Raw genomic sequence first — 15,893 nt, 5'->3', positions numbered from 1 at the left:
AAGAAAAAGAAGACCATACAAATAATTTCTTTTTTATATTATCCCATCAGTATTTAATGAGTACTAAATAATAAAAGGGACAAACTTAGAAGAAACAAAAGAAAAAAAATCTCATTTGCAATGAAAACCAAAATTAATCTTGACTCATAAACATAAAAACCAAGTGGTATTTTGGTGCAAAAAACTCCCGAATTTTTTTCACTTTCATTTTTGTCACTTCCCTACTAATAGTTATATTGAAATTGAAATTATTATATTTCCATTATATTTGACTAATCGAAAGATTGAATTTAAAAATATTTAGTAGAGATGAATTTGTAGATAATTAGATAAAAATTTTAACGCATTAAAAATAATATTAATAAGATTTCAGATGATAATGATATAATAAATATATTAAATATATGTATGTTTTTATCATATCTTTATTATGCGAAATTTGATCGATATTATTTTAGCTGTATCAAAAAAGTTTATTTTCAATTATCTACAACTTTGTCTCAAAATATTATTTCTAAATTCATAGATTAGTTAAATATGATGAAAAAAAAGTAATAATATTATTTTGAATATAATCATAAGGGGTAAACGATATGTGAGTACAGTAAACTCAGATCTAACCACGGGGAGATAAAATATAATTTATCAGTTATTAGGGGGATATCTAGAATGTTTTTAGGGTTTGTGCATTATTATATATATGTGCAGTTAACGACTCCGATCACTCTTAAAAGAGAACGCAGAGGTATAGAATTTGAGCGGGTATTATCAGAGCCGTTAGATGTGTATGGTGTGCCAAGATTGACCTGCCCTGGTCCACCGAATCCCAAATTCTAATTAAGTGGTTGGATCCACATTGGGCAACTAACTGATGTATTTGGATCCAAATCCGAGAACCATTAAGATTTGAACAATGATCCGACAACAAATTTGTTGGATTTGGCGATCAGAATCCGGCCCGCAATTTAGCTGCAAACCGATGAGCCGCCCCTGACCAAAAGCTCCTGCACGTGTGAGCTCTATCCATTTCGGAAGCTACAGACGCCTTGGCTAGTTGGCTCCTCCTCTTCTTCCTCAAAGGCTTCTCCTTTTTAGGGTTTTGAAGCCTCTTTACCTTCTGCCCTTCGTTTCTCTTGGCTCCTCGCTCGCGTCTTTGAGGTATGGATCTAATTTTCTATCCCTTAGCCCAATTTTGATTTGTTTGTCTAAAATAAGGGTTTCTAGAGACGCTTTTATCCGGACAAATTCGTCATTGTGGCTTTTTATTGGATGCTGTGAATTCTTCTGTGGAGTTGATTGATGCCTTCTTTACGAGTAGAGAGAAATCCATAGAAATGTCTTTGGAATGGACCGCGTAGTAGAGTGTCTTCTGTTACTTCTTTAATTTTTCTGATGTGATTGGCCTTTTCTTAATCACATGAGCTCAGGTAAGTCACAGCTTGTAGCCGAGATAGTAAGGTAGAATTAGAGGTTTTTTTGTAGACTATATTCTCATGGGTGCCTTGAGAGGTAGCCTTCCTTTAGAACCTAAAAGATGAACTGCGTCGAATAGTTCTTATTTCTGGCTGGAATGCTTGTATTAGGATCACTTGGTCAAGGGGGCATTAAGCAAGATATGTTTTTCCTCTTAATCTGAGTTAAAGAATAGCCCCAGTATAATGTTTTTGTTACTCTTTCTTTATATGTATCCTTGTAGCTCATTTTTTAACTGGAAAATTTGGACTTTTTTCATCTTCTTCTGTCAATAGATTTACTGGATGTGGCAACATTTGATAGATAATTGATGAAATTATTCCGTGGTTCCATGTAGGTGTATATATTCGTTGTCTTTATCCTAAGTTGGTCATTTAGTCTAAGCTATATTGGATTTATATTGCATTTGAATTAACCTGTATGGCTGTATGATTAAAGGAAGTATCTAAGCATCTGACACATTAAGTGGCCTGCTATTTAGATTATCATCCCTGACGTGAACCTATTTACTGTAGAATAGGTTGTGAAAAATATCATGCATGATATGCTTAATTAGTTTTGGAGAATTAGGATGAAAGTTTTTATGTTGAAGTGCTTCTAAGTATTAGAGTATAAAAAAAAGCAGTTTTCTTGGAGTAGATAGGTATGATCAGTTTAGCTGAAAGAAAGCAGTTTTGGTCATTGGTCAGTTTTCCTGATATCAGTTAGTTTTAGGCCATTTTAATCGTTCATGGATAACTTTGGCAGATTAACCCTGTTTCAGCTGAAGTTTGCACCTAGAGGTATATCAGATCAGTTTGGTTGTGTGCTACTTAATAGTGAAATAGTGAACCTTGGATGAACTATGTGATGCTTCTTTTTCATTTTGAGTTATGGTTGCCCTCTGGATTTTCATTTCTTGCTAAGTTGTAGAATATAAAACTTTGATGCAGTATTCTTGAATAATGCATATTTAGGATCATAGAAAAATTCTGGCACGTTTTTTCTTGCCACAAAACTCGGTGTAGAGTGTAGACTCCAACAGTATGTAGGAATTCCTTATGAAGATGTCATCATTGAGAATGGGTCTTGTGTGGCTCATTGGTTCATGTTTGGGAATGATGGAAATCTTGTTTCTGTGAGCCACCTTTAGGAATTTAGTGTGATGATTATTAGTTTGTCATACACTTGAAGTGCCTAATGAAAGGGTTGCCAGTTCTTACCATTTCCATTTCCTTTACACTTAAAGGGCATTGACTTGCTAGCATAATTACATCAGCTGAGCATTCTTCTGTAGTAATTATCTTGGATATCTTGGATTAAGGGGAGCAAAGATATGTTGTACTCATTAAGTGTCTTTAGACTTCTGGACTTCAGCCTATAGTAATGATTTATCTGTGAAGCACTATGATATAGGTAGCAAAGGAATAGGGAATCTGAGATACATTACACCTATTTTGATTAATGCCAGAAAACATGGATGGGGACAAAGATGCAAATTTGCCTTCTTATGATTGCCCTAGTGGTTTTATTTTGTATTTTTTTGTTCTTTCTGTTCTTACTAAAAATAGTACGAGAAAAATGGAGAAAACAAGAGCTAGAGCAAGCATGTGATACTGGATTAAATATTGTAACCAAACATCCTCCTGTAAGTCTTTAACCTGATTCATAACTGGAAAAATACTTGACTAAGGGGAACTAAAGTTTCCTAGAATTGCAAATGCCAATACTTGTATGCCTTGTAACCTAAAGCTAAGATTCCTAAAATTATGACCTTGTGTCAGGCCCACAGGCTGCATATGTGTAATGAAAAGAAATAGTTTATTCCTTTGATTGTAAAAAGAGGGTTCAGTTAGAAAATGGAACTATCACTGAATGTAACCAAAGTCATATTTTTGTTTGCCCATTGTTGCAAACTTTTGGATTTTTGAGAGCTTCAAATTCAAAATTTGACCTAGCCCCTTCGAGGCAGGAGCCTTGTATACTAGAACACCCTTTTATATAATCATTATTTTGTACAATCCGATCTTCTCTTTTGTCTTAGGCCATTGTCTTCTATTACTATACTGACTGATGCATAATTCACATTGCTGGTAGCATGGAAGATGCTGGAAAAGTTGCTATGGGCATTGAATCAGCAATGCCGATGCTGGAACAGCTTGAAAAGGCATTTGATGAGCTGGAATCTCATGGGGAGACATCTTTACAGAGCAAGATCCATTGGGACAAAATCAAAGAACACTTTCTTAACCTTGACAGGTCCTTCAAGGACAAGTTGGATGAATTAGAAGTGAAGCAGAGGGCATTTGAAGAAAAGCAGTCTGAGACTCGTGCATTGATTGCGGAAAAGGAGGCTGATGTTTCTGCAAAGGAGCACTCTTCCTTGCAACGTCTTCAGGAGCTGAGAGATGATGCTGTCTCTGCCATAGCAGAAGCTCGCCGGAAATACAAAGTGGCAATTCCTGAACTCGTTGATGTCAAGGGGAGCAAAGAGAAAAAGGTGAGCGCCTCACTGATTGATTCCAATATACCAGATAAAGGATCAGGTGAATCAACTGAAGCTGAAGTAAAGGTAAAGCCCCGACTTCAATTGCAACAACTTTGTGAACAGATGGATGCAAAAGGCCTCCTGAAATTTATTTCAGAAAATAAGAAAAACCTTGCTACCCTTCGCGAGGAACTTTCTGTCGCATTGAAATATGCAACTGAACCAGCACGCTTGGTGCTGGATTCCTTAGAGAGCTTCTACCCTATGGACCAATCTAATTCACAAGAGAATGAGGACGGTGCCCTTCAGGGCCTGCGCAGAAGCTGTCTTGCATTGATGGAATCTGCGGCTCCTCTATTGAGGATGACCGAATCGGGTGTTGATCACCCTATGAGTGCTGAAATTAAGCAGCAGGCCAAGGCAATTGCTGATGAGTGGAAGGCCAAGTTGGCTATTATGGATGTAGATGCTTCTAATGGATTTTCATTTGAAGCACAAGCTTTCCTGCAGCTTCTTGCAACTTTTTGCATTGCATCAGAGTTTGATGAAGACGAATTGTGCAAGCTCGTAGTTGCTGTCTCTCGTCGCAGGCAGTCTCCTGAGCTTTGCCGTTTTGTTGGATTAACACAAAAAGTGCCAGGTTGGTATCCAACTGAACGACCGTAAGGGTTTCAGTGACTCATTTCTTAGGTCGCCCACTACGGGTGGCTGAAAAGGAAATCTAAGGATTACACTTATTCTAGAAAACAATTGCTCGAATATGAAAGATTGCAATGAAAACTAGGATAAACACTGTTGGTCTGCCTTGTGATATTAGTTGACATTTGTTTTGTGAAGTTGACATCTGCTTTTTGCAGCTGTGGTCGAAGCTTTGGTCAAAAGAGGCAGACAGATTGATGCAGTTCATTTTATACATGCCTTTGAGCTTACTGAGAGCTTTCCTCCTGTGCCTTTGTTGAAGTCATGCTTGGAGGAATTGAAGAGTTTACAAGAAAATAATGGGGACATTAGCGCAGCTAGTTTGCAGGTCAGTATTCATCATATCTAGTGTGTAGAGTAGTAGAACATAAATATGCAATATGCATGATTTGTGATGTCCATCTGCTTGCATGGTTGGAGTGAAGCTAGCTGTGCCTTGTTGATACTTCATAGGACTCCTGAAGTTGTCCCGAGAAGTCCACATCTTATCCTTGTTCTAATTTGTTTTGTAGGATAAGGCTGTCTATAAAGCCTGGTCCTGTATTAGAAGGGGACACCCACACTAGGGTACACTTACAAATTTTTTAATGTTCAATCATTGTGTAAATGGGTGTGTAGTCTGAACTTCAAACATAGGTGAAATTCTATGGGGAGTTAGTGGGTGAATAGATGGTGGTTTGCCTCTCTTCCTCCTTGAGATGGCAGATGCATTATTCTTTTTCCTTTTTGTTTACCATTCAATATGGTTCATGTTGAGATCACACAAATAATACTTCTACTGTATCGGTAAAATTGTACTGTAATTTCGTGATTATGATAAGAGTAAAAATGGTTCATTTCTCTTTTCTTTATAGAATTATAGTGGTCGGTATCATAAATATCACGATCCTTATGTTTTTTGTTTAAAATATGGGGAACTCAGAAGAGAAGGGAATTGGCACACATTTGTAGGTATTTTGGAAGGAGAGCGGAATTGGCTCACATTTATAGGTATTTAGATTGAATTTTGGAGTTGAGACATGCCGTGTGAGGTTTCTTAAAAGGATACAGAAAAATGAGGTAATGCTATATTGTTGTTTAAAGGGAAGCTTAGAGAGTGCTTGAAACATTGGTTGTCATTGCTCAGTACAAGACAAATGACAGGCTCTACATTTGAAATCATGCCCTTTTGTTGATTTCTTTTAGTTACATGTATAGAGTATTACCTTTTTGTCTACCTGATCTATATCATGTTTCTTCAATGTCATTATCTCTCACATCAAAATAACTTACTGATAATTAAATGTAACCCTGTTCAGAAGGACCCATGTTCGCAAGAGCTAAGTGCACTAAGGGGTGTCATTAAGTGTATCGAAGAGTACAAGCTCCAAAGCGAGTACCCCCTTGATCCTCTCCAGAAGCGTCTCGCTCATCTTGAGATATCTAAAACTGATAAGAAACGAACAGCAGAAGGCCCCAAGTTTCAACAGAAAAGGCCTCGATCAACTGGTGGATACACTCCTCGCAGATCTGCTGCTGCTGCTGATAACAGGCGGCTCCCACCTATGCCCGTCGAAGGGAGAGGATACTACACAGGGGGTGCTGAGAGATACCCTTACAGTGCTCCGCTAATGTATGAGGCGCCTATCCATGCTACATATGGCCAACAAGCAAATGTCCAAAGGCCATATCACTACCCTGATGAGAGAGTTCCCCCTTCTGTCCTGTATAACGCAGCTCCAAATTACGGGGCCTATGCTGGTGCTGGTTTGCAGTCTGCTTCAGGCAACTACAGTAATTACGTCGGTACTGGACAGCAACCTGCTTCATCTATTTACGGAAGCTACGCTAGTTCTGGTTATCAATCCTCTCACCAATCTTACATGTAACTTGGAATACTCTGTCCTTCACTTGATAAGTAGGAATATGAGAAGTTAAAAAGCTTTTGGTGTTCATCAGTAGTTAACTAATGGAATCTATTTCGTGTGCATCGTAAATCTTTCATGCCTAGCTATGGCTAAATCTGTGAAACTTGCATTTTCCTCTATTTGGCAATTGACATTCTGCAATCTCATTTGTAGTCCATGTTCTCCATAGGTACTACATTTGCCTTTTAGGTTCTGGGGAGGGTCAGGATTGGATACAGTGATAACTTGGGAAAATTATTTTGTTATTGATTCATAGTGAGGAATATTGGTACTAATAAAATACCGTTAGTTTTGGATGAAAAATTTAACTGTTATAATTTTGTCTGGACTATAGATAAACTATAATTTATCCCCATGCATGTCTGCTGTTTATTGCTCATTACCATCATACTTGGAACTTTATTACCCATACTAGATACCAACTTAGATACATCAAAAACCAACACCATTACATTAGATAGCAAGGAAAAGATCAAACTAACCAACTTAGCTTCTTGGTCTTCTTGTTGACCTTCACCAGGGCCTTGGACTGGAGCACCTCACCTCGCACTAGGACTCACAGAATTCTGCCACGTACCCTTGTAGTCCAGAGTAAATTACAACGGTTAGTCAACCAATAACGAGGACATAAAAAATTTATTTACCCACATAAACATATTCTGATTTAAGGATATTACGAGTAGGTTCATCTATTTAGCAACTTATGAAATCTTATAATTACAATTTAGTCTAAACCACAATAGACTTAAATACTTAAGTTCATAATTTATTTCTATTACTTTAATATAATTATTGTACCATTTAGAGAAAATCATTCAACGTGACTCTCTCCTCTCTCTCTCTCTCTCGTACGTACGTACGTACGTAGTGAGTCACATGCATGCATGGTTGAGAGGAGAAACTTGAGCAGGTACGAGTCCAGTAGGTTATAGCAGCTGCATGCACTTTTTGTTTGTTTTGATTCAATAAAGAGAGATAATAGAAGATCTGGATGCAATCTACAACATTGTACATGCGTTTCTGTCCTTTATGTTGTCTTTAGAGTTACCACCTTCATTTGTTGTTACGTGGATACTTGTATTAATTTTGTATATCCCTTCTCTCTCTCTTTCTCTCTCTCTCTCTCTCTCTTTTCTTGGTACTCGGTAGTGACTTTTACAAACAAAGAATATGCTCCTAGCTAGATACTATAAATAAGTGAATAAAAGCTGGCTAATAATACTCTCATATTATGTTAGATAATCTATTGAGTCATAAACTAAAGTTGTTAGATTACAAACCAATAATGTATGTCATATGTTTTTTACTTCAAACTTGAAATGCATCTTTCTCTTTTGGGGGCTTAGGGCTTTTGGTGTAGGCTTAAACTTATATTAAAATAATTTTGATTATTAGATTACATCTTTGTGATAAGGTTGATTGCTTACCGCAAGCGGTCGGAAACCACCACAACTAACTAGGGGGTGTAATCGAGCCGAGCTTGATCAAGCTTGAATTAAAATTAATTTTGAGTCTATATTTGTGATTAAGCTTAAATTGAAATTATTTCAATTCGAGCTTATTTCGGCTGATCAATAAATAATTTCAAGTATTAATCAATTCAAGCTAAATTTTGAGGATGACTAGATTTAGGCTCGAATGAAGCTTAAAATAAGGCCTAATTTAAAAATATAAACTAATAGAATCAAAATTTAGAATTAAACTCTATAAAATCAAAGTACATAATAATGCACTTAAGTAAATCTTAGAATATACAGAATTATAGAGTATATTTTAAGCCTATTTGAATATCAAGTTCGATTCAACTCATTTTCAAGCCGAGCTTGGATTATTTTGACAGCCCTACAACCAAGAGGTCATGTGATTTAATATCCCAGGGTCCAGAAAAATAAAAATCTACGTATAATTATACCCCCCCACCCTTAAAAAATATCAGCCCAATAGGCCATGTTAAGGCCCATGGGCCTTATGGATCTGCTGGGCTTTGATCCCTTATACTTATACTACCAGCAAAGACACACTTGTATGTATGTCCATCTCTCTCTCTCTCTTCTTTTTACCAACATTGGATTCTTCTCTTCTACCACCATGCATGCCCTAAAAGAGAGCCCCCACACTCGATCGATATAAGATCATATGAAAAGATAGATAGAGCTTTACTCCCAAGGGACTAGCTTTCCCTTTCGCTTTATTATTACTCCTCCTCCTCTCCCCTTTTTTTTATTTTATTTTTATTTTTTTTATTTTTTCCTCTGTTACTTTACTGACATGTTTGAATGCAATTTAATTAGGCAAAGGAGAGAACCATGAGAGCAGAGGCAATGCATGGTGGACATGACATGCCCCATGGGAGGGGGGACAATCCTACATGACCTTATCATTCATCACATAACTTTAAATTTAAAACTAGGTGGGCTTTTTTTGTTTCCTAGGTTTAGTTTCACATAGTTGCCATTATTCACATCATGGGAAAAATGGATGGTATTAATTATGTCCTGCCTACTCCTTTTTTAGGTTTCTATTTTGGCAAATATTTCAATAATTTTGATTCCAAAATCACATTAAGTAAAAAAGGGGCATAGTGGTCAAGATTAAGTGTGCCTAACTTTCTAATTTTTTTTATTAGATATGATTATGATAGATATAATTATGCCTTAATTATATGAGATATTATTTAATACTAAATAATTTTAATTTGATTATTTGGAGATAGAGTTCAATTTAAATATAATTCTATATCTCTATCTGGTATTAAATTTCAGTTTAAATTAATCTTTTACTAATAAAATATATATGTAAATAATAGAAAAATAATCAAAGATATAAAGTTAACTAAACTTTCATCAAGTTAATTATTAAAAAGACATTAATACTCTAATTCTGATATATATATATATATTTAACTTGATAAATTATTAAGATAATATAATTATAAAAAAATAATACCCAAGGTAATTTATTTAAAAAATAGTAATTACCTTTTGAACTAGTAATATCCTTTTAAAATTTTTATATTCACATTATGCTCTTGAGGATCTTAATCGATGTATCTTTATTAAACCGATTGATAAATAATTACCTCTATGGTGCTCGTCTATTTATCTTAGTTAAGAAAAAATTATTTTTATCATTTAATTTGAGGGAAACCTCAATTTTTGTTTATTTTAAATCCTGCTCTTAAACATTGTAGTCAAGTAGGTGTAAGTGAGTTTTAAACTTATTTACGGAACTATATTATAATTTGTACACGTACATAAAAATCATTATCAAAGTTAGCAACAAAAAAAAAATCAAAACCACCTTATATATTATGGACTTGTCTTATTTGGAAGAAAATTCTATACTTACGAAATAAATAATTATTTTGTAACATACATATGACAACATACTAATGCGAACCGGATCAAATCAGGTCACATTATAGGGGCATTGGGCTCAATGGATTGAATATAAGTACCTTATTTGATTTAGTTAGAGCGTTATGATTTTATTTGATTAGCTAAATTCATGTGCAATTTCGGAAAAATATTTGTAGAATATTCTACGAATATCCGAATAATATTAAACCAGTTGGATAAGATCACAAACTTCCAAATCTACAACTATAGTATTCACGACTTCTCACCAATCTCCACATCTATAACTTTGATATTCACTTCTTCGGAATCTATTTGTGTCAAAATGAAGGGTTAATCCGAAAAGATAAGCAAGACTACTTTAGTTGGTTTGTTAGGATTTTAAAGAGTAAACCCTAATTGGAGGGGAATTTAATAATTGAAAATGGCATTGACACTAAGTCTTTGGTATGCTTCCTCTAACTCCTAATCTCCCTTTTTTTATAACAATTTCTCCCCCTTCATACCAAAGAATTAACCTAGCACTTATTGAAGGCTATCAAGCTAAGGAATTAATCTAGCACCTATCTAGCCATTGAAGAAAGCTAGGGTTTATCTCAAGATTTAACCATCCAAACCCTGTGATCTTAGATTCGTTGAAAAGCTCTTTTTAAGAGCGACAACATATCCAAAATTCAAGAAGATCCAACGGCTCAATCATCCGCAGCTTTCTTCGGAAGTCACGTCCTCAATCTAATTCAGAACCGTTACAGATCGGATCAAGCCGGTTCATAACACATATTTTTTTATTAATAAATTATAAATTTATTGGTTAATTATAGGCTAAACAAAAATAACGAACTCTCTCTAATACATACATAAAATGAGAACAGACTTAAAACTATAGGCATATAACTCCCTAATTAAATATTTTATTGAATATTATAACTTATATTTTAGCCGGAGCGGTGAAAATTAAATAGGAGTCCACATCATCAAATTCCTTTTCTTTTAATTTTTTGTTGTTGTTGTTGTTATGAACCCAATGAAAGGGTAGCCTTACACGTAGGTTAAATTTCCGAGAGTGATTTGGTCGGGTGATGTGTCCCAACTAAAAAAGGAACCCCATTTATTATGGTGCTCTGGACCAGTTACCTGCCGTAGAGGTCACGGCATAGCGGAGTTGGTTTCCCCACCCGATTAATGGATCCGACCCGGTGGAATTAGCGGATCCGACCCGGTGGAGCCCCCACATCTAAGGGAACCGTCACGACTTCCGAGGCGGAGGAGCACATGCACCGGATAAGATGGTGGACCATCGGTTGCAGGAATTTCCTGCACCCATATGGGGCCACCACTTGGCAGTCCGTTGTTGGTTGATACAACAGCACCAATATAATACAATTGAAAATTTTGAAATAGGTTTCAAATTTCAATTTTCCTTACCCCAAACTTGGATCAAATTCAAGTTTTGTTTTTTCCTTTTTTTCAATTTTTTAGAGAGAATTCAAGTTTTACTTGCGACAATAATAATACTATAAGAGTTGGAATTCATAGTGGGTAGATTTTATATGAGTCATTATGATAGTTTCTAGATGCGTGTCAATATATCAATCCTACTGAACTGCGGTGGTAAAAGTGAGATTGCTTATACGTATAGTCAAAAGTATAATTTATAATTGAGATTTAAATAATGATATTGAAAAATATAGCTCACTTGTTGGATCATACTAGCCCATGATATAGATCATAAAATACAAATTTCTCATAGGCGTCCGAGTTAAAATATGATTAAATTTTCACTAAAATATTATATGTATATAATTTGGGCCACCATGACTCATTTTTAAGAATAGTTAGTCAAACTATCCAACTTATATATCAAACAAAGGCCTCTACCTTTTTTTTTTATCTACCCATAATTCATAAATATTTTAATTCTTAAAAAGAAGAAAAAAGAGTAGTTATCTCCAAGTGCATCACAACAAGGGTTCCTTTTTCTCTTTTAATAAGAATATAATAATATAATTAGTGCTATAGAAGAAACCTTATAATAAGGAGACACAACAACCTTTGACTAATAGCTAGACATAGCCCATCAAGTTTGTTAAACTTTTAATCAATAGTTGGTAGACTTCCACAATAACAATCTAATTTCCAAAAAGTCTTTCAATCACTAACTCCTTGCCTACCATATCCTCCCCCCCTATAACTAACCAAAGAAAAAAAGAAGAATATATATATATATATATATATATTAGCATGTGGAATAGATCATTTTCATGTCCCATTTGGTTGTTACTCTTGGCATGGTATGGTAGGTGTGGTCCATAAACCTTACTAATTTAACGAATCTTAGACCTTAGTGACATAATTTCTCTTAATTCTTTTATCCTTAGGTATGATTGTGAGCCATTAGCATATTATGGCTTTCTAATCTTATAAATTTATTTGCCATGGAAATTAAATAATCCACTTGGTAGGAAGAAATATTCGCTCAAAGACAAGCCATTACCGCAATTTGCGCCAAAGCTCAAGCTAATATTTCTTTTTTCTCTTTCATTTAGAAAAATGACTAAATGGTTTAATAAGATTAGCTATGAAAAGCTCCTAATAGAGTTGAGTTGAAGAGCATAAGAGAAAATAAGTCATATCTTGGTTAGCTAGTCAATTAGCTGCTTGATTAGTTTTATTAAAAAATATAATTAATTTTATAATTTAAGAAACTATGAATTTGTATTATAATATCATCAGTGATGGAGTCAAACTGGCTAAGATGCAGAGCAAGTTCCATTGATAATATTAGCCAGCATCATATAGTCAAGACTCAAAGCAGATATTAGAGTACTAGGTTTTGTCCATTCAGAAAGAGCAGATCTTTACACATTACCGTTGCCTTGACTATCAATGTATTTGTGTGGGTTTGCACTTTGCACGCTATATTCTCACTATTTTCATCATAAAGATTTAATAATTTAGAATTTATTTTTATCCAATTCTATTAATATTCTACCACCGAAGCTAAGCCAACTTATGGGAAAAGCAGAGAGAAATAAAAACTTAATCGATGTTTCGATTTAAAACCGATACCGCTAAGATTCAAACTAAAAAATATTCACATATGATAATCCTTTTTAACGACGACACAAGTACTTATGTTAAAAAAGAGAGGAAAGTAAGAGATTAAAAAAAAAAATCTCAAAGAAAAAAGAATATCTCTCTCTCAAGGATTTCTCTCCTCATGTCTCTGGCGTAGGGCCATAGAAGTGCTATTCACGTTACTCTCCATGTAGCAGTGCCAATTAAGGTTTGAGAGAGATGCATGCATGGCTTTTATTATCATTACTGCTGGTCAAGGGATTCATACACGAGTGGGCCATAGTCTATCCCACATATCTATATATATATATATATATATTATCAACTTATTACGTACGGGTTGGTGCATGGCAGTGTGAATCTACTACTGTATATATATATATATCCACATGCAATCTTCTTATGGCTTTAAATGCCCATCTATATTGTTAGATGTGACTTTGTATTACGTAGTTTGGGATCAAATGGTTAACTGGTAGTCAACCTTTATAGAGTAAAGACAACGTAAATTAGAATGTGATAGATACTCTCTGCCCTAAGTAACACAATGAATGACTTTGACCCAAAAACAAGTAGTATCTTAGGAAGAAACCTGCGTATTCTCATACAAAATCTCTTCTCCTGCCCTAGATGAGCTAATTAACCGGTTAATAAGGAGACAAAGTTTAAATTCATTGTGTGGGTTAACACATTGACTTTGACTTTGCCATTTGATCAGCAGACAAATTTTAATTAAGGACTGTTAGCTAACAGTGTATTTTTTTTTCTTCGGTTGATATATAAATATATGTATAAAAAATTGGACACCATACTTAAGACTTTCTTCATTAATTTATTCTTCTATTTTTCTTGATTTAATTAAGATCATAGAGCTAAGAGATTAGTTTATACGTGGACTTATAATTTACCCCATGCTTTGGCAGGATTTCTGTTTACTTTTATGTACTTTAAATTTATGCACTTTTAACTCTCTTATAATCTAAATTAAATAATAATTATTAGTTATTTGGGTCATAATATATATTGATGCAGATGAAACAACGTTAAGTTTAGATTAAAAAACTAATTCTTGTAAATTGATTTAGACACCGCATGGAAGTTAACTACTTAAATTTAAAATACGATTAAATAAGTTAAAATCAAGCTAAATTACGTGAAAGTAAACTATAATTTATCTTTAGTTATATTTTACAAGAATTACTTTGTTGGATATCAAAACTAATACAACATCTATTCGTTCATGGGCCATCCAATAAAACTAAATCTTCACAAGATCTAGAGATCCAGAATGCAAACTTAGTTGTATAAATTGCTCAATTATTGTATTTGGACTACTCCATTACCTTCTTTAGTTGAAGATTAGATATGAGTTGGTACGAAAATACTCATACCAACTTTGCTCATTAACTTCAAAGCAACCTTCACTAATTAGCTGTTCCTCCTACCAAACTACCCCTACATTTTTTTTTTCTTTCTTACTTTTTTTTCTTATCGTTCGTACTCTACCGTATAAATATTTATCATTCGATCTTATATTTTATTCATAATGTATAAAAGATATATGTGTTTAATTTTATCCTAACAACATCTAACAAAATAAAAAATATTTTATATTTTTATCCTATTCAAAAGTATTAAGTTTATTTTGCATATAGAATTACTTTTAACTCATTTATATGATAATTGACTGTTAAGAAAAGTGACGATAGGGTGTAGTGCAAAATGTAGAAATTGAGTGATATGAATTGTTCCGAGAGTAGTTGGTAAGGATGTTGGCGAGGATGACGAGATTAGATATGTGAAAATGGAAGTATAAGACTAACAATAGAGATGGTAAATCTCAAAAAGAAAGATAGAAAGAAGGGGAAGAAGATGGTTGGCTCTCTAGAATTAGAGGGATTGAGAATTGAGGAGGAAGAGAATGTCGTCAGCTTAACGACGTCGACCTTAGATTGAAGAAGAATACAGTGAAAGAGAGAGATAAGAAAAAACTTTCCTTGATGATCTCAAGTGTGGCTACCCTCAATGTATATTGAGGTCAGCTAGAAATTTAAAAATATTTAAATTAAACCTAATATGAAAATACCTTGATGTTGCGCATTTGACCGATCGAGTAAGGCATTCGAACACATCGTCAAAACTCCAAACTCTTGGGGTTAAGCAATTATAATTCATTCAAATGGAGCATTTGAACGGATCTTCTAAGCATTTGAATGCCCTAGTCTTAGACTGCAGATTATGCAAGAAAAGCTCCTAGCGTCTGAGTGACTTCTCTCTAACAGTCGAACACTCTAGCTTGACATCATCAATACTGCAAAGAAAGGTTTTTAAGATAACTAGACTCAATCGAGCGAGCTTAGTGTCAGATGAAGTTGTTCACTCGTATCCGAACCACATCATGGAATAATAAATATTCATATGACACAATAAAAGATAAAAAGATAAAACTAAAGATATTTTTAAATAAAATTTTCTTATATACTTAGATATTTTTTGGTCTATGAATAAAAAAAATAAGAGAGAGAGAGAGAGAGAGAGAGAGAGAGAGAGAGAGAGAGAGAGAGAGAGAGAGAGAGAGAGAGGTTATAGGTTGGTGTTTTTCATATATACTGTGATAGGTGGGTCAACAGCATAGTGGGAGACAAATAAGATGCCATCATCATACTACGTCTTCCATCACTCCAACAATATTCACTTTCATTACAAATAACGGCACACAAATAATGCCATTTCTACTAATTATCTGTTAATTTTTTTATTTAAAAAATCATACGTGAGTATGACTCGATTAATTTTAGGTTTTACAGAGATTTTATTTATATTTATATTTATATATAAGAGGAAAGAAAAAAAGAAGAAGAGAGAGGGTAAAATGGTCATTTAACGTTTTAATATGAAAATGGAGCACTAGTG

The 15,893-nt window shown here is 34.3% G+C and overlaps 1 protein-coding gene across 1 annotated transcript; it reads left to right on the top strand.

Moving 5' to 3' along the window:
* The first annotated feature begins 1,003 nt into the window (after positions 1-1,003).
* On the top strand, positions 1,004-6,608 carry LOC140787058 (FRIGIDA-like protein 4a). Its single transcript, XM_073135808.1, has 4 exons — positions 1,004-1,158; positions 3,550-4,580; positions 4,798-4,967; positions 5,938-6,608. Exons 2-4 carry the CDS (start codon positions 3,551-3,553, stop codon positions 6,505-6,507), a joined length of 1,770 nt encoding a protein of 589 aa, XP_072991909.1. The 5' UTR covers positions 1,004-1,158; position 3,550; the 3' UTR covers positions 6,508-6,608.
* The last annotated feature ends 9,285 nt before the right edge of the window (positions 6,609-15,893 follow it).

This window comes from Typha latifolia, chromosome 4 (assembly GCF_019914945.1).
Source record: "Typha latifolia isolate L0001 chromosome 4, TyphaL0001v2, whole genome shotgun sequence".
Taxonomy (NCBI): domain Eukaryota; kingdom Viridiplantae; phylum Streptophyta; class Magnoliopsida; order Poales; family Typhaceae; genus Typha; species Typha latifolia.
The sequence above is the reverse complement of the archived record's forward strand: the minus strand, read 5'-3'. Positions and strand labels throughout refer to the sequence as shown.

What these genes read in the sequence shown, in the direction of transcription:
- LOC140787058 (XM_073135808.1), top strand. Translation starts at nt 3,551, where the DNA reads ATGGAAGATGCTGGAAAAGTTGCTATGGGCATTGAATCAGCAATGCCG. An exon ending in ATTAACACAAAAAGTGCCAG is followed by an intron (nt 4,581 to 4,797) that starts GTTGGTATCCAA and finishes TGCTTTTTGCAG; the next exon opens with CTGTGGTCGAAGCTTTGGTC. An exon ending in TTAGCGCAGCTAGTTTGCAG is followed by an intron (nt 4,968 to 5,937) that starts GTCAGTATTCAT and finishes AACCCTGTTCAG; the next exon opens with AAGGACCCATGTTCGCAAGA.